This window comes from Armigeres subalbatus, chromosome 2 (assembly GCF_024139115.2).
Source record: "Armigeres subalbatus isolate Guangzhou_Male chromosome 2, GZ_Asu_2, whole genome shotgun sequence".
Classification (NCBI taxonomy): domain Eukaryota; kingdom Metazoa; phylum Arthropoda; class Insecta; order Diptera; family Culicidae; genus Armigeres; species Armigeres subalbatus.
In genome coordinates this window covers 161,531,584-161,550,125 of record NC_085140.1, presented here as the reverse complement: position 1 = coordinate 161,550,125, position 18,542 = coordinate 161,531,584, and the positions used below count along the sequence as shown (strand labels likewise).

Below are 18,542 nucleotides of genomic sequence, written 5' to 3'. Positions count from 1 at the left end.
AGTGCGCCGTCGTAATACTGTGATTTACGGCCAATTAATTAGTGTAAATAATAAATCGATATGCTGCCTTTTTTCTGGTGACATTCCGATTTCCAAGGAAACATTTCTCGTGCTTCAAATTTTGGAAATCATCTTGAAATGCAGCGATTATTACTATAATGACAATAGATTTTGCAAAAGATTTACGCCGATATAAAATTATTTTTTTCTACCAGCATGGCTGCTACTACACTGTGGGCCATTTTTACGGCCAAACTAACATTTTACATAACTTTTAAATACAATAAATATTTTGCTTCAAGTTGCTGCAATCGGTTCCTTACGATCAGTTCTTCTTCATGAAGGTTCTATATTCAACTGGAACTTTGGCTTGCTTTCCAGAGACACTAAAGACGACCTTACTGTTGAGGTCGAACTACGTATCTGTCAAGGTACAATCAAGTGGTGGAATTTAATGGGATTGTACAAACTCGTCTTATGACAAGTGTTGCTTTTCAACTTTGTGGTCAAGTATTGAAAGCTATTCTGTATCAAATCGTGGTCATTGCACCATTCGTTGTGTATTTGCATTTATACCATTTTAATTTACCGGAAGTTAAAGGATATAGATTGCATGATTTTTATTATCTGTTTCATTTTCAAAAGTGAAATTTGACCAATAAACAACAAAATCTTAAATATGCGAATGCCCAGTTGGGAAAATTGTGTTTATTGTTTTCTTTGCTTAAAATATTTGGGGAACATGGAACAAAAACATCTGTTTTTAGCCATTCGATTGACCATAGTTCACGAAGTTCAACATAAACATTGTGTTCTTGTACAATACCATTATAAACTCAATTAAAACTACTAAGTTTTATTTAGGGTATGCGTAAGACAAGTCTTTGACCAATATATTTGGCTTTATGACAGTTTTCGAAATTGATTTTATTAGAGTCAAACATATTAGATTAGAAGACACTAATATTTAGATACACCCAAAAAACAAATCTGACAATTATTGTATAAAATCTGGACATATACAATTATTATACAGTTTCCCAATTATTATACAGTTTCTGTAAGATTCATATGCAGAACTGTATTAAAATCTGCCATCCTCTGGTTGGGTGTACAAATAGTGCATTAGATGTCACTTACATTCGACCATAATCCTCGAAAAAAAATACATAGTCTCCATTTGACTCGTATGACTTCGAAGCAAATCCCATGTGCACATAATCAAACATTACCTCACGTTCAATATTCTCGCTCATGTATCTATACTCTACGGCGTAACTTTCTTCTTCCTCACTTCATATCCCTGGTGTAGCTTTAAAATGATTTCATTCTTTCGCTTCCTTCACCATCCTCTAAAGCTTGAACCATGTTCTGTAAAGCAACCGACAAGACCTCTCTTATAATTTGTGCTCATTCTATATTTCAATCAGGACCGGGAGTTTGTCGAGCTAGAGACGCAGTACAATGGCCAAACCAAACGGCCCGGATCGCCGTCACCGATGGCCAGCCCATCCCACTCGGCAAACACAACCACCGGGGCTACCGGGCTGCTGCAGTCCTGCTGCGGTCGGTGCTGTTCCCAGCGATATCAGGTAAACCATGCCATCCTCTAGGTTTTATAGCGTACTTTAAAAGAGAAAATCTTTAACCCCAAAAACCAACACAATATATACCAGCTACAGACATCGGGAATAAATTAAAAAAGGAAACTTTAACGGGGCCAATGTGAAGTTGGCATACTTTTTATTCCCACTTGCCATTCGTTCTGATAGCCGAGAGATAGCAAAGGCTCACAATGAAATCCACCGAAACCGAAAATTAATTACCCCGAGGAAAGGAAAAACAATCCCGCCGGAATTGAGCATCACTGAGCAAAGCATAAAAAAGACCACCACATTAATCGTAATCGCACTGCACAGTCAGGGCTGAGCAGGTTTGAAATCTACTTGCTCGTACTTCCGGGCCTAGACCGGCGGGGATGTTAATCGGATTTGGAAATTGTCCCAGTACGAGGACTTATTCCTTCTTCCTAGCACGCGGAGAAAAAACACGGGAAAACCGAAACCACTAGAGCTGTAATCACCAACATGCACCATTACATGGATGTGTACTTCTGTGCTTATTTCAACTGTTCGTTACTGAATTGTGGTCTCACTCGTCCCCTACTACTGCGCCGCATGACTACTGTTTCATTCGGGGCGAAAAATGGGATCGAAATTGTTTTAAAATCTAGATAACCTTTTTTGATTTGTACCAGAATCAAAAATCTAACATTCACTTATTTTATAGGTTTTAAACAAATTTTTAGTACACATTGTAATTAACTGCCCTTGAAATCATTAGTTTCTTTATTGTTTCTGGTACTATATATAATTTGTCAAAGCTAAGCCTTAAAACTTGCAAAACCGAGTGAACATGAACATCGCATTGAAAAAACTGTAATTTAGAATTTAAACAATTTATTCATTATTTCGGATGATTCTCTACTTTTAATTTAAAAATTCAAGTTGAAATAATTTCGATCTATTTATTGCACCTGAGGCAACAGTAAGATATGCGGCGATTGCATCCACCACTCTCCGTTAGCTCCGGCCATGGTTGGTTGCACTATCCCTGTTCAAGTATCCTCATATTTCCTTGTTGGTGTCGGTGTTTTCCCAAACATGGTATATAAATATAGTGAAGCAGGATAAGCAGACTAGTCGTATAAGCTCTACACACGACGTATTAATATATAGGTTTGCCAAGAGAGGAACAAAATAGAAGGTAGACTTAATGTGTCAAGTGTACGTACGCCTCAGTGTTAGAGTGTAATTAGCTGGCTTTTGCTCACTTCGCGTCGTCGGTACGGTTTCAGCTCGACATGCGGGTTGGTTTGCTGGAACCACCATCACCACCACCTCCACCACCATCAACGCCCACTATCGCTCCGCCAGGAATGCACATATTTTCTCAACTAGTGGTTAGATTTCTAAAATAACTGGAATTGTGTGTTTCAAAGGGTGAATACCATGAAAACATTTGTAGACACAGATATGACGATGGTAATATTTGAATACTTCAAAGGAAAGTAACTGCGCTTGTAAAATAATTATGATTTTCTTTGGAGCAAAGGAATGTTTGAGTAAACTGATGAACATAATTAAAATTATGTGCACTATGTGTTGGCATTGGCGGGTTCAATCGTTCACATTCAGATGTTAGCTCATGGATGAAAACCCCGTGGGTGTCGAATTAAGTGTCGACAATAAATGTTGTTTAGTGATTGCATTTCAGCTTCAAATTTAGGAAGTATATAACAATTTGAATAAAACTGGAAAGGGCAATCCATAATTCCAAATAAGTATTAATTTTCCAATATTGACAACCAAACTACAGTTCTAAATTCGAAATCTTACTATTTCACGAATTAAGATTAAATTAAAAGAATGACTGACTTGTAAACTAACAATTTCTACCTTCGGCAAAGGCGAATACAAGAAAAAATCTTACCCTAGCGAAAAGGACATACTTGTTCTTGTCAACGTAAGCGAGCGATTGAGGGCCATGAGAACCCTGAAAGCCTAAAGAAGTTAAATCCAGTAAACGGATTTTAGGTGCCGTTTCTTAACGGTTTCCATTCGTAGTAGAAAAAGGTACACCTAGATTTTTTAAATTTTAATCGGCTGAACTGTGTAAAAAATCTGGGCCTATATTTAGTAATTTTTTGGCACCTTATTTGAGTTCACTCCTTTGGCTCTGTTTATTTGAGTTCACTTTTAGTTTAAAAGTCTAGTAACTTTACGAACTTTTAGTATTGACAAACCAGGGGTGGCATTGTGCACCTCGACTCGAAACGAGCAAAGAATGCAAACTGTCATACGAAAGGACTATCGAAAGGAGATGCACAATGAGGCTCCAGTTTTTGGTGGTCATTTTTGCTGCTTTTTTATTCTGCATTCCATTTCACGAGTTAAATAAAAATGCGCTCAGAAGGAGCCAATTTTGATTTAGCAAGTGTTGGCCTAATATTTAAATAAGCTACAACCGAGTGCAATTATCCGTAGATTCGAAAGCTATATTTTTTTATATCGGAATTTTTTTATCTAAACCAATTATTATGACCACAAGTAGGGGTTATGACAGCTTTGGCAGGTTTTGTTCTATTATTGGCAGATGGGTTTTTTATAACTGATTATGCTCAAATTTGGCCCAAATATTCTTTGCACATCAAAGAATATTGTGGACAAATTTCATAAAATTCGGTCGACAAAAACCCCCCTGCCAATAATAGAACAAAACCTGCCAAAGCCGTCTGTTCTCCTACATTCTAATATTTGTATAAAGAATTATCATGCATTTATAATTTGACATTTTGCAAGAACGTGCTTTCCAGAGAACTTTTATCGCTGGCAAAAGTTTTTTGTTTTTTGGAACAACAATCCATTAATTTTCAATCTTATGATTTTATTAGTGCAATATCCAAAGTTATGGCTGTTATGGGGCCTAATGGATTATATTTATTTTTTGATGGGGGTTTCACTCATCATATATTGACCAATAGGCCAACTCTATCAAAGAAAAACTTTGATTGATTCATTACTCACGGATGTTTGATTTTCCGAATAACTTTGAATAATCGATTTTATCATGTATTTGTTTTATATCGTTAGTAAAAATATTATATTCTAAAAAATAGAGTTATAGGTGTACACCGGTTCAAAAATGTCATAACTTTGGTCAGCGGCGGGGACCTTTTCGGCGAAAACCGGCGGTGGCGAAAGCGTGAATCGGCGTGGAAAATTGTTGATTGTCTTCGGATCCCAAAGATTGTTTTATGGCTTTTCCGAATATTTTGAAGACATTGACGGGAAAATCTGTTAAATATTACTGTAAGTCTAATTTCGTATAAATTTCAATGGGAGATTCGTTGGAACAACTCAGAGAGATCTGATGGGAGTTTCCAAAGAAAATTGATTGATATTTCCAAATGAATGTACGGAATTTTTGATAAAAATAACCTCGTATTTTTTTTGGAATTTCCGTGGCAAAAATGTCTACGAGGAATTGTTTTAAACTTCTACGGGAATTGTTCCAAAGTTTCAACAAATATACTTCGGAAATTCCTTTGCAAATTCATGGGACAAATTTCGCAGGAAACTCAATAAAATTTACACGAGAAATTCTCCGGTAGCTCCAAAAAAATATACAGTAATTCAACAGATTTCTTTTTTGGAATTGTTAAAGAAATTGTTCTAAATTTCCAAGATTTTTTTTAACCCTTATGTGAGTGACGATTTTTCCCACCGTAGATGGGTGACGGGGTACCCAACCGCCTTACAATGGGCATTTATGTGTCTGTGGGTGTTTGTATGTGTGTATGTTGGTGTGTATCGCTGTGTCTATGTATGCGCATGTGTGTGAGTGTGGTTTCAGAGAAGTGTGTGTATTCAGAGGCCACTGGTAACCCCAGGAAGATCCGGAACATCCGTAAAAATGGTCAATTCGTAAAATCCATCGTAAAACAACGGGATTTTTTTAAAACCATTTTCTGTCGTTCCCTGAGCATGGAATCGAAGCTTTGACCCACATTTGTAACATTCTGTCCACTGGGTGGTCCCCTGGAAGATCCGGAACATCCTTAAAAATGGTCAATTCGATTTTTTCCTTCTGGAGCGGTGGGATTTTTTTAGAACCATTTTCTGCCGAACCCTAAGTATGAAATTGATGCTTTGACGCATATAGTTCGAAAAAAATTGGTTTTATGAAAATGACGTCGCTTCAGTTCGCGTATTGACCATTTTTAAGGGAAATCCGGTTTTTCCAGGGGACCTCCCAAAAGACACAATTGTCCGTTTGTGGGTCAAAGCATTAATTTTATGCTCAAGGTTTGACAACAAATGGTTTAAAATAAAAACCTTACGCATCACGATGAAATTTACTAATTGACCATTCCTATGGATGTTCCGGATATTCCAGGGGACAACCCAGTGGACACAATGGTCCGTATGTGGGTCAAAGCATCAATTCCATGCTCAGGGTTCGGCAGAAAATGGTTCTAAAAAATCCCGTCGATTTACTATGGAATATTCGAATTGATCATTTTTACGGATGTTCCGGATCTTTCAGGGGACCAACCAGTGAACACAATGGTCCGTATGTGAATGAAAACATCAATTCTATGTTCAGGATTCGGAAAAAAATGCTTCTAAGAAAATAATTCTAAAAAAATCTCGTCGCTGTGCGATGGATTTTACGAGTTGACCATTTTTAAGGATATTCCGGATCTTCTGGGGACGCCCCAGTGGACACAATGGTCAATAAGCATCAAATCCATACTCAGGGTTCGGCAGAAAATAGTTCTTAAAAAACCCCGTTGCTTTCAGTGGAATTAGCGAATTGACCATTTTCACGGATGTTCTGGATCTTCCTGGGGACCACCCAGTGGACACAATGGGCCATATGTGGGACAAAGCATCAATTTCATAGTCAGGGCTCGGCACAAAATAATTCTAAAAAAAATCTCGTCGCTGTACGATGGAATTTACGAATTGACTATTTTCACGGATGTTCTGGATCTTCCGGGGGACCACCCAGTGGACACAATGGTCCGTATGTAGGTCGAAGCATCAATTCCATACTCAGGGTTCGGCAGAAAATAATTCTAAAAAAATCCCGTCGCTGTACGATGGATTTTACGAGTTGACCATTTTTACGGATATTCTGGATCTTCCGGGGGACCACCCAGTGGACACAATGGTCCGTATGTAGGTCAAAGCATCAATTTTATAGTCAGGGTTCGGTAGAAAATAATTCTAAAAAAATCTCGTCGGGTGTTCTGGATCCCGGTGGCCTTCAACACACACACCTCCAAAAATACATACATGCACTTGAGCACCCTTTGTCCCAGTGACATACGCAAAGATTCATATAATCAAACACTTATATAAATATACAGGCCCACTGTTATATGGTTGGGTACCCGGTACCCCGTCACCCGTTTAAGGGGTATAAATAGTTTTCGACCCCTAATAAGCGCTCTAATAGGAACCTAGACCTCAAACTTTGCCCGTCGCTTCGTCTCAACATTCCACGAGATGTCAGAAAGTTTCATAGTATTTGAACTTACCTTCTTTTCATTTATTTAGTTAACATCTAAACAGATAACACTGAATCAACAATTTGACGCCACAATACACGGTTCGAGGCCGCATCTCTCCATCCTCGGATACGCCCCACGCTCGCCAAGTCGTTCTGCACCTGGTCTGCCCATCTCGCTCGCTGCGCTCCACGCCGTCTCGTACCTGCCGGATCGGAAGCGAACACCATCTTTGCAGGGTTGCTGTCCGGCATTCTTGCAACATGTCCTGCCCATCGTACCCTTCCGGCTTTAGCTACCTTCTGGATACTGGGTTCGCCGTAGAGTTGGGCGAGCTCATGGTTCATTCTTTGCCGCCACACACCGTCTTCTTGCACACCGCCAAAGATGGTCCTAAGCACCCGTCTCTCGAATACCTGAGTGCTTGCAAGTCCTCCTCGAGCGTTGTCCATGTTTCATGTCCGTAGAAGACAACCTGTCTTCCAAGCTTCTTGTACATGACACAGTTGGTGCGGTGTCGAAGCTTTTTCGACCGCAGTTTCTTTCGGAGCCCGTAGTAGGCCCGACTTCCACAGATGATGCGCCTTCGTAATTCACGACCAACGTTGTTGTCAGCCGTTAGCAAGGAACCGAGGTAGACGAATTCCTCGACCACCTCGAAGGTATTTCCGTCTATCGTAACACTGCTTCCCAGGCGGGCCCTGTCGCGCTCTGTTCCGCCCACAAGCATGTACTTTGTCTTTGACGCATTCACCACCAGTCCAACTTTTGTTGCTTCACGTTTCAGGCGGGTGTACAGTTCTGCCACCTTTGCAAATGTTCGGCCAACAATGTCCATGTCATCCGCGAAGCAAATAAATTGACTGGATCTGTTGAAAATCGTACCCCGGCTGTTCCACCCGGCTCTCCGTATGACACCTCCTAGCGCAATGTTGAACAACAGGCACGAAAGTCCATCACCTTGTCTTAGTCCCCGGCGCGATTCGAACGAACTGGAGTGTTCGCCCGAAATCTTCACACAGTTTTGCACACCATCCACTGTTGCTTTGATCAGTCTGGTAAGCTTCCCAGGGATCGTCCATAATTTTCCATAGCTCTAAGCGGTCTATACTGTCGTATGCCGCCTTGAAATCAACGAACAGATGGTGCGTTGGGTCCTGGTATTCACGGCATTTTTGAAGGATTTGCCGTACAGTAAAGATCTGGTCCGTTGTCGAGCGGCCGTCAACGAAGCCGGCTTGATAACTTCCCACGAACTCGTTTACTAATGGTGACAGACGACGGAAGATGATCTTGGATATCACTTTGTAGGCGGCATTAAGGATGGTGATCGCTCGAAAGTTCTCACACTCCAGTTTGTCGCCTTTCTTGTAGATGGGGCATATAACCCCTTCCTTCAACTCCTCCGGTAGCTGTTCGGTTTCCCAGATTCTGACTATCAGTTTGTGCAGGCAAGTGGCCAGCTTTTCCGGGGCCATCTTGATGAGCTCAGCTCCGATACCATCCTTACCAGCTGCTTTATTGGTCTTTAGCTGTTGAATGGCATCCTTAACTTCCCTCAAGGTGGGGGCTGGTTGGCTTCAACTTGTTAAATAACTTGTTGTAGGTAGGTTTTTGAACTTACCTACAACAAGTTATTTAAGTTTCAATATCAGAATGGGTACCCGGGTACCCCGTCACTCACATAAGGGTTAACTATGTAATACTAATTTCTTTCGGCGATAGCAGTCTTAATAAGTTGCAAATACGTTGTTGCTATATCCGACGCGACGTTTCGATTAATTTATATAACCTTCTACAAAATGTTAGGCTAATCCTTTGAAGAAAGTTAAATAAATTAACCGAAACGTCAGATGTAGGAGCAACAAAGCATCTGCTAGGGTTACTTACCCCATTCCCGGCCTAACATGCGTACGATTGCATTATTTAATTAATGTTTATGACATGAAGCAACTTTTCCTGAATTTTGGTAGCCGTGTAATACTGCAATGGGGTTCACTTCTGCTTAAAAATTCTGCAAAAATAGCTATTGCTAAACATCGTTTGAAAAAGCTTTTATTTGATTAAAATTAACGAGGTGTGGCACGTATTTCAGTCACAGCGATTGCTTTTCCGACATACTTCAATTCAATTCCCGGCATAATCGATTTTCTCTCAATCTCTCGACATCTTAATCTCTCATTTTCTTTCTGGACGGTAGAAAATGTGACGTTAACAAAAATATGCACGGTCCACGACAAAATGATGCCAGATGGTATTACTCATAATAATTTTTGTTTTGTTGAGAAGGTATATTCAATCATCCGAATTCCTTCCGAACACTTAAAAACAATATTTATTTCACTTTTTTGAAATCGAGAGAATTATAAATAACATGATAGCGTAAATGTATTAGACAGTATTCCTATTAACGATGAAGGAATATTTTCATACTAAAAAAAGGTTCCTGGCCTAAATGGGAGACTTTTTTGAATTTTCAATCATAAACATACGGTCTCCAAACAGTATAAATCATTAGTTCGTGGCCTAAATGGGAGACTTTTGCCTATATTCCGGGCATTAAACCGGGTAGGGGAAGAGGCCCCAAAACCCCCTCCCCCGGGGCAAAACGCCTTTTGAGTATTCCGTCATATTTACCCTTTTTAGTATGACCGTAACGAAACTAGATATTAAATTATGTAGATTTTGCTAAAAAAGTGCCATAATTAAAGATGGGAAGGTTGGAAAAACCGATATTTTCCACATTTTGATGAAACATCTAACATTTTGGTGAGGCAAAACGCCCTAGGCGGACTAACCTACAATGTACTACGCGTCTCCACACACAATCTATACTAGAATGCTGACTCGCCGTTGCGTAATGCGAGCAAGAGCTGCCAGCTTGAAGGCGTTTTGCCTCATGAGTTTTCCGGCAACGAAATATCACCACTTTTTTGAAATGTGAATATCATCAATACGATTGAGATTTTCTACAATTTTCAAATAGCATCAGCTAGCTATATTGTTGAACTGTTACATGAGGTAATAATACCCATGAAAAGAATACAACTAAGAAATTAGAGCAGTCTTTGCTTAGCTAGGGCATATTGCCCCTTTTTCCCCTAAGTTGCGAAAAGGCCGACGGAGGTCCTTCGTAGCACCAGTCTAGCGTACTGGGGGTCGTGAGTCCCATCGAAGGGAAAGTGGTTACCTCCAATACATTTTTCAAATCAAAAATCTTCCACATATCCACATAATGTACATATTCACATCTGAGTTTTCAGAACATTGCAAATTGTTTGAGAAATTTTTCGGAATTTCCACGGGGAATTTTCTGGAATATCCAATCAACGGGACTTTTTTTCAAAAAGGAGGTTGTCTGACCGGAAGTCAATCGATGGAAAATTATTTATTCGAACATCACATAGTGGAGTGGAATACCATTTGATCGAATAGAACGTTTGGCTGAAACGGTTGAAAACGGTTTAGCCGAAAATGTCATTTGTCCGACATACAGCCGATAGAGTTATGCGGCCTAAAGAGCTATATGCCTCAAGAGCCTAAACGCTCGTTCTATGGCTGCACGTCGCCCACCACGCAGTCTGCGGAGGGTCCGAAAATCGTAATCGATCAATCTTGCTTGCAGCGCACCTCGCCTTCTTGTTTCTATCGGATCGCTTTCAAGAACCATTTTCATCAGATTACTGTCCAACTTTCTGGCAACGTGTCCGGCCCACCACAGTCTTCCGATTTTCGCGGTGTGACCGATGGATGGTTCTCCCAACAGCAGATAGAACTCGTGGTTCATTCGCCTCCTTCACGTACCGTCCGCCATCTGCACCCCACCATAGATCCTTTTGAAAACTCCCAGTGCACGTTGGTCCTCCACGAGCATTGTTTAGGTCTCGTGTTCGTAGAGAACTAACTTTTCTTATTAGCGTTTTGTAAATAGCCAGTTTGCTACGACGCCGAATTTTATGCAATGCGGAGTCCAAAGTACGTACGATTTCCTGTCATGATGCGTTTCCGAATTTCTCCGCTGGTATCGTTATCGGAGCTCAGTGAGCCCAAGTACACGAATTCTTCAGCCACCTCGAACATTGTCCTCTCTTGAGCCTCCATTCGATTCTACTCACTTTCCCATCGCCTTTCAATATTACAGGTTGCCGTTACTGTGGAGCTTGCATTCTAGATTTCAATCAAAAAATGTTAGATGTAAAACAAAAGGTTATTGAACATAAAAATAAGGGTTCAAATATGAATATGGCGTGAAATTTTCATAATTTTTAACTGTGTACACATTTACTCGCAATGCTAACTGAATTGAACCATAAACTCAAAGTTCAAATTACAACGTCTTATATATTCGTTGTTAGGATAAGTTCAGCCTGCTAATTACAGTGATATCAGGTGAAATATGTGGAATTATTGGAAATGCATCAAAGTGTTATTCTACAGCTCGAGAAAATTTCTTATTTTATAATATTTTTATTATAATTTTATCGCATGGGCTATGGAGTGTGGGTTCGATTCCCGCCCCGGTGCACAGTGATTCCACTCCATACAAAAGTTGGCAAAAACCTCTAACAGGTTCCTAAATGATCTTTTTTTTAATTTATTTCCATAACTTTGGGTCTGATAAACTTTGCTGGATCATTTGTTGGGGTCCTGGCATGTTTTAGGAGTGGAGAAAAAGTGGGAGGGTACGTACACCTGTGTTTCGAATACTAGCAGCGGAGGGCGATTTTCATACAAAATGGTCAACTTTGACAAGCTGTAACTTTGTTCCCCGATGACCGATCAGGCTGAAATTTTGGCAGTGAACTACAAATATGTTGAAATTGTTATATACTACGTTTGAATATTTTCGACCCACTAGTCAAAAAATTACACTCTAATTTAAATTGTTCAAATTAACAGCAGTTTTCATAGGAAAATTATTAAAAACTTTTGAGTGGAATATCTGCAGGAGACGAGCTACTACTATCCCATTTAATTCCACCATTTGTTTGTAACTTTTCAGATACGTATTTTGACCTCAACAGTAAGGCCGTCTTCAGTTCCTCGTACTAACTCGTCTTATGGCAGTTAGCAGTTTTTATTTTTGATATGCTGACCAATTCAAATGACTCATTCCACAATTGTTATTACTATTTGCACTTAGTGTCTCTACATGCAAGTTGATGACATCTCAATCAATTGTTTTCAGATATTTCAAAACAATACTTCTGTTATTTTGATTGATTTGATTTTTTTAGTGGTTTAAAATATTTGATGTTTAGTTTAGTTTAGTTTAGCTATTATATGTACCTATACTGTCGTTATGCGCATATAGCCAACACAGAGACAAATATGTGAATGACGGCACTAGATAAAGGTATAAAGCATAAGATAATGATTTTTTAGAATTAGATAACTTATGGATGTTTATACGTATTAATAAAAATATATATATGTTTGGGTATATTTTCGTCCATTTCTTATATCAGTCTCATGTCATTTTCGCATGATCATCAAAATTCATAAAATGAACAGATTACAAGTGTCTATCCATTTATTCTTAGATTTAGCCTTAAGGCGGGATTATACCACTAGGCAAACAAGAAACCATTAAAGTGATTTGTTCGCTTGTGTTGGAAGCTTGATTGTCTTCAAGTTTATAAAAGCATTATTTTATATATTAAATATCATATGGTTTTAAACACTTTAATTTCTTCTCTACCAAAACAATCATCATTTTTTATAAATAATATATACAAAATGAAGTGATTGGAAATATATAAATTTGAAATTAGTTTTACATTTGAACTAAACCGAAAATATTCACTCAAGTATTCTCAGTATTACTTAAACTTTTAAATTTGCTTTCAAGCCGAGATCAGTTCATTTGACATAAAAAGGCTGTTTGACATCACGTTCATTTGGTGTAATTTTGGTGTACTCACCTCTATGAGTCGATCTTGAAGGACCATCGACTCATGGAAATATAGAGATGAGAATAGAAAATCTTTTGTAAAGCTGTTTTGAAGAGGCCATCACAGTAACAGTAAAATATGTTTTAACGTGGTATAATTGGCTTCCATGAGTCGATATACAGTCATAGAACATCGACTCTTAGAGGTTTGACTGATATTGACTTAGAGTGGTGCCAAAATTAAAACAGAATGGTGGATATAACAACAGCCACAATTCCGAATCATGCAGACGTATTTTTTTCACAGAAAGCTTGAATTCGCCGGTTTGAGGCAAAGATAATTGTTAGCCCTTGATTGGGACTAATAGTTTATAGTTTACTCAGGATGGGGTCTCCAGTAGCCTTGCGTGCCAATCCAGAGATGGCGAGTTCGATTCTCGGTCCGGTCTAGGATGTTTTCGGGTTGGAAACATTCTCGACTCCCTGGGTATCCATTGTACTTAATCATGCAAAGGCGGGCATAGAAAAGCTTTCAATTAATAACTGAGGAAATGCTAATATAATACTAAGTTCAAAAGCAGGCCAAGTTCCTGTTGGAATGTAGAGCCATTGAAGAAGAAGAAGTTTACTCATGAAAAAGTTGAATGATTAAGGTGTATTCTTAAAAAAAAATAATGCGTATGTCCGGAACTTCCGCAATGCTCGATGTTATTCCTGTTTCAGAAGTAGACGTATGCCCAGGATAAAGCAATGGAAGATATGATTCATCCTCCCTCTTATTTCCCACATTTCTAAATACTTATTTTTTTCCCTTTTTCTCATTTATCTAAGTTATCTTCACTTCTCAATTTCACCCACTTCTCACTTTCCTTCATTTCTTAGTATTCCTCACTCTTCACTTTTCCTCACTTCTCACTGTTCCTCCTTTTTTCGTGATAAAAATGATTATCGTAAATCACTATTGTTTAGAATTAGTCTGAATACTATTATTTGTTTAAATTTTCTCATTAATTGGGAATTTATTCTTTAAACTAGAAATACGTAGAATAACACGTTTAACCAAAACTAACTAGCACTGGCGGATTTAACCTGGGGCGCGTGCCATACCAAATCCAATATGTTCCATGAAATGTATTTATATACGCCAAAGTTGTACTGAGAAAAAAAAAGGGTCCACTTTAAGTTTTCTTATTACTGACCCACCAGATTGAATATTTTCCTGAAATTTAATTGTATTCATAAAATTAGAGTATTTTTATATGAATTCTCGCAAGGTTTCTCCCAGAAAAATATCGAAAGGATTTTACAAACGAATTCATTAAGAAATTTCTAATGGAATATCCGAAGAAATTTCTAAAAAATTCTTAGAGGGAATTCTCAAAGGATTTCTAAGATGAGTTTTCAAAAGGAATATCTGAAGAAAATGGATTTTCAAAAGATTTTCTGAAACAATATCCGTAAGAGTGTTCTTGAAGGAATTCCTTCAAAATTTTCATTAGGTATTTCGGAAGAATTTCTAAAATTAAGAATTCGTGAAAGGAATTTCCGAACAAATTTCCAAAATAAATTCGGTGAATTTCCAAACATTCTTAAATTTCTGCAAAATTTCTTTGGATATGCCATGAAGATTTGTTTTCAGGCATTTCTTCAGAAAATCCTCAAAGAAATTACTTAGAAGATATATTCATAAATTCCTTTGGATATTCTTCTAGATATTCTTTTGAAAATTCAAAGAAGGAATTATAAGAAATTTCACAAATTCTTTTAGGAATTTCTTCAGAAATACTTTAGAAAATCCTTCAAATTCCTTCAGAATACCTACGAAATTTAATTAAAATACTTTTCGGATTTTTTTGAAAATCCTACCAAATTTTCTTTGAAACACTGCTGGAATTGCTCTAGCAAAGTTTCTCTTCAAAGTTTCTCAGAAAGCCCTTCGGAAAATCTGAAGAAATTCCTTGAATTTTCTCAAAATTTCCCGGAAACAACTTCATCAAGGAAGTCGTTCGAAAGTTCTTTTCCGGCATTCGTCTGGATTTCTTTGTAACTTTTCAAAAATCGTTTAGACCTTCAAAGATTCCTTCTGGATAATCTTTTGATCATTCATTCAGGAATCTCTTCGAAAATCATTGAAACTCTTCCAGAAATCTTTCAGTTTATTTCATGAGGAAATTCTTTCGAAAATTTCTTCAGGAATTTAATTAAAACTTCCTGCTGTACAATGCTTTCGGATTTCTGTCTGTAACTTCTCGAAAATTTCTTTAGGTTCCTATCTCATTTTTATTAATTTTTCAAAAGAATTTTTCAACTAAATTTTCTAATTTCTGGAGATATTTCGGAAGAAATTAAAACTTTAAAACAAAAAATCTAAAATATCAGGATTTACTGTCCTTCAACATCATATGTCATTAGATATTATCCAAAATTCCTTAGAATTTTTATTTACCTTAACTTCAAAATTTTGATCCATATGATATTTTATGTATTTACCTAAAGTTCGTTCGTTAAATCCTCCAGACATTTGTTCGTACAAAAATACGAAATTGATTCAGCTAGTTATTAGTTCAGAGGTCTTTTGAAATACTTTCAGAAATCCTCCAGGTCTTCTTTTTATTGGCATTACATCCCTCACTGAATCATTGTTGCCTCGCAACAATGTTCGTGAGTTCTTCTAAAGTTATTAGGTTTTGTAAGCCAAATGCTCAGATCAAAAAACTTCAACGATTAGCGACCATCTAAATTACAGGTGCAATGAGCAGTACACCATCAAGTGCACTAAATACTGTACTGTACATGCTTCCTCTGCATCAAATTGTACATTAGAAGGTGAAAAGAGTGCTTTAAGGAACAGAAGATCCAAAAAGCTCTTAGGGGGTGACCTTAAGGGTCATCTTCTTCTTCTTCTTCTTCTTCTTCTTCTTCTTCTTCTTCTTATTGGCATTACATCCCCACACTGGGACAGAGCCGCCTCGCAACTTAGTGTTCATTAAGCGAAGTGCTTAACAGTTATTAACTGCGAGGTTTCTAAGCCAGGTTACCATTTTTGCATTTGTATATCATGAGGCTAGCACGATGATACTTTTATGCCCAGGAAGTCGAGACAATTTCCAATCCGAAAATTGCCTAGACCGGCACCGGGAATCGAACCCAGCCACCCTCAGCATGGTCTTGCTTTGTAGCCGCGCGTCTTACCCGCACAAGCTAAGGAGACATAGGGTCATCTTGGCATTCTAAAAAACTTCAGTATAAACTCCCTAGTACTAAACAATGAAGACTGGATGGAGCAAAAGTACAATTTCAATCGACTGTTCAAATCAAAGTAATCGATCACGGGCGTAATACATGGTTAAATGGAGGACCGAAACTTCGCTCAGGATCAATTACGTTTTATACAGGCGGTTCAAAACTGAACAACCAAGTGGGGGCAGAAGTTACTGGCCCTGAGATAGACATATCGATACCCATGGGAAGATGGGCATCCCTATTTCCAGCGGAAGTTCACGCAATTCTATAGTGTTCTGTAATATGTTTGCGTAAATTACAGACACTCACATATATGAATAATGTCCGACAGCCAAGCAGTTTGAATGCTCTATAGTCGGCAACATGCACTTCAAAACAAGTTTGGGAATGCATTCAGTCCTCAAAAACTGTCTTGTCGCAACCAAGTCAATCTATGGATTCAGGACATTGTGGAATAGATAGTAACGAAAAAGCCGATATGCTGGTGAGACTCCGATCATCAGTCAGTTTACAGGACCGGAACCTTTTGCAGCTTGCCAACTTCTTCTCTTAGTATGGACCTGAAGGTATGGGAATCTATGAAAATAAAACCAATTTTAGGAGCACAACCAATGGCAGGCAATCAGGCGCTTTATCACTCGAAATGTTTCCATGACTCGCAACATTTTAGAATTATATAAAAGAGACCTAAAGCACTTTTACGGATCTCATTATGGTGTCATTGTCCGAGCCGATATCATTTGAAGCTTATAGGAAACTTCAAAATGATCTATATCCTTCTGTGACATAGAAAGAAGATTCAGAGCATCTGTTATGTCGTTGGTCGGCAATTTTGATCAAGCTGAAAGTTCTTCACCAAGGGGCTTATAGAACCACTTGAGGTCAGTGAACAAATCCCAATTCAGTGGTGCATTTCATTCAAAAAGCTGAGCCGTGTGTTGGGGAAGATGTTAGTCAAACAATGGCACTCACCTCCAATAGCGATACGCTATAATGACATAGCTGGAAAAAAGGGAGATACATTACTCCCATTCCAAACACTGCGCGAAAAGTGCATAATGTGCTATCCCTGTCTTCCAGGTTTACTTCGATACCTATAAATCTCGATATGTTCCTCCTTTGTTGGACGAATGAACGAATATACATGAGCTGTAGGACCTTATTTCCGAATGTCTTTGGCCGAATGATTGAAAAACATATCTTGTGAGTAAAGACAAATGAGTAATGGAAGTATTTAGTGAGATTACATAAAGTGTAAAAGCGAAGTAAGGGAATGAGACATTTCACATCTCATAATTGGAAGTGAGAGTGAAGTGAGAAGTTAGAATTGAGAAGTGAAAATGAAAAGTGAAAAGTGAGAAGTGCGAAATGAGGGTGGGAAAAGAAGAATTAAAAATAGTGATTTTTTCCTTATTTATTCTTCTTCCTTATTCCTTCTACCTCTTTCTCTGTTTCATATTCCTTCTTCCTTCCTTCTTCTCTTTGTTCCTCCTTCCTTTTCTTTCTCCATCTTTCTTTTTCTTTTTCCAACTTCTTTTTTTCCTTCTTCTTTTTTCATCTTCTTCTTCCTTTATCCTTCCTTATCTTCTTCTTTTTCTTTCTTCTCTTTTTTCCCTCCTTTTTCCTTCCTTCTTTTTTCATTTTCCTACCGCTTCCTTGTTCTTTCCTTCCCATATCTTCCTTCATCTTTCTTTCTTATTTCTTCTAGCTTATTTCTTCTTCTCTACCCTTCTTCAATTTTCTTTTTCCTTCACCTTTCTTTTCCTTCTTTCATCTTCTTTCATATTTCTTCCTTATTTCTTAATCTTTTACTTCTCCCTTCTGCCATTATCTTACTTCCTTCTTCCTCTTTCTTCTACCTTCTTTCTCTTTCTTCTATCTTCTTCCTTCTTCCTTTTCATTCTCCATTCTTTCTTCTTTATTCTCTTATCCTCCTTCTTCCTTAACTTCTAGACATTACACTTCTCACTTTCCAATTATCATCTCCTTTTCACCTCTTCTGCTGTTTTCCTCCACTACCTCTCTTACTTCTCATTTCGAAACTATCACAACTCCGCCTCACCACTTGCGTCTTACTTTCCATATCTCTTTCTCCATTGCTTACTTCAAACAAATCATTTATCATTTTCATTACCGTCAACTGGGGGAAGATGATCATTGAAATTGAAGATGATCATTTGATGTGTCAGTCAAAAGTGACAATTTTTTTTATGAAACAGTAGTCAACAATATTCTCCGTTCAAGTAATGTTACCGCTAGATAGAAATCCGAGTGTTTCGATTATAATCCTTAAAAATGTATTTTTGTGGAAGAAGAGAGAGATAGTCA

At 38.1% G+C, this 18,542-nt stretch overlaps 1 protein-coding gene across 2 annotated transcripts in view; it reads left to right on the top strand.

The window, feature by feature from the left end:
• The window catches only part of LOC134211100 (potassium voltage-gated channel protein Shal), a 641,586-nt gene that overhangs the window by 576,678 nt on the left and 46,366 nt on the right, over positions 1–18,542 (top strand). For both annotated transcript variants that reach the window (XM_062687713.1, XM_062687714.1), the window contains one exon: positions 1,431–1,592. In XM_062687713.1, the coding sequence (XP_062543697.1) occupies positions 1,431–1,592 (162 nt within the window). The remainder of the gene's footprint in view (positions 1–1,430; positions 1,593–18,542) is intronic.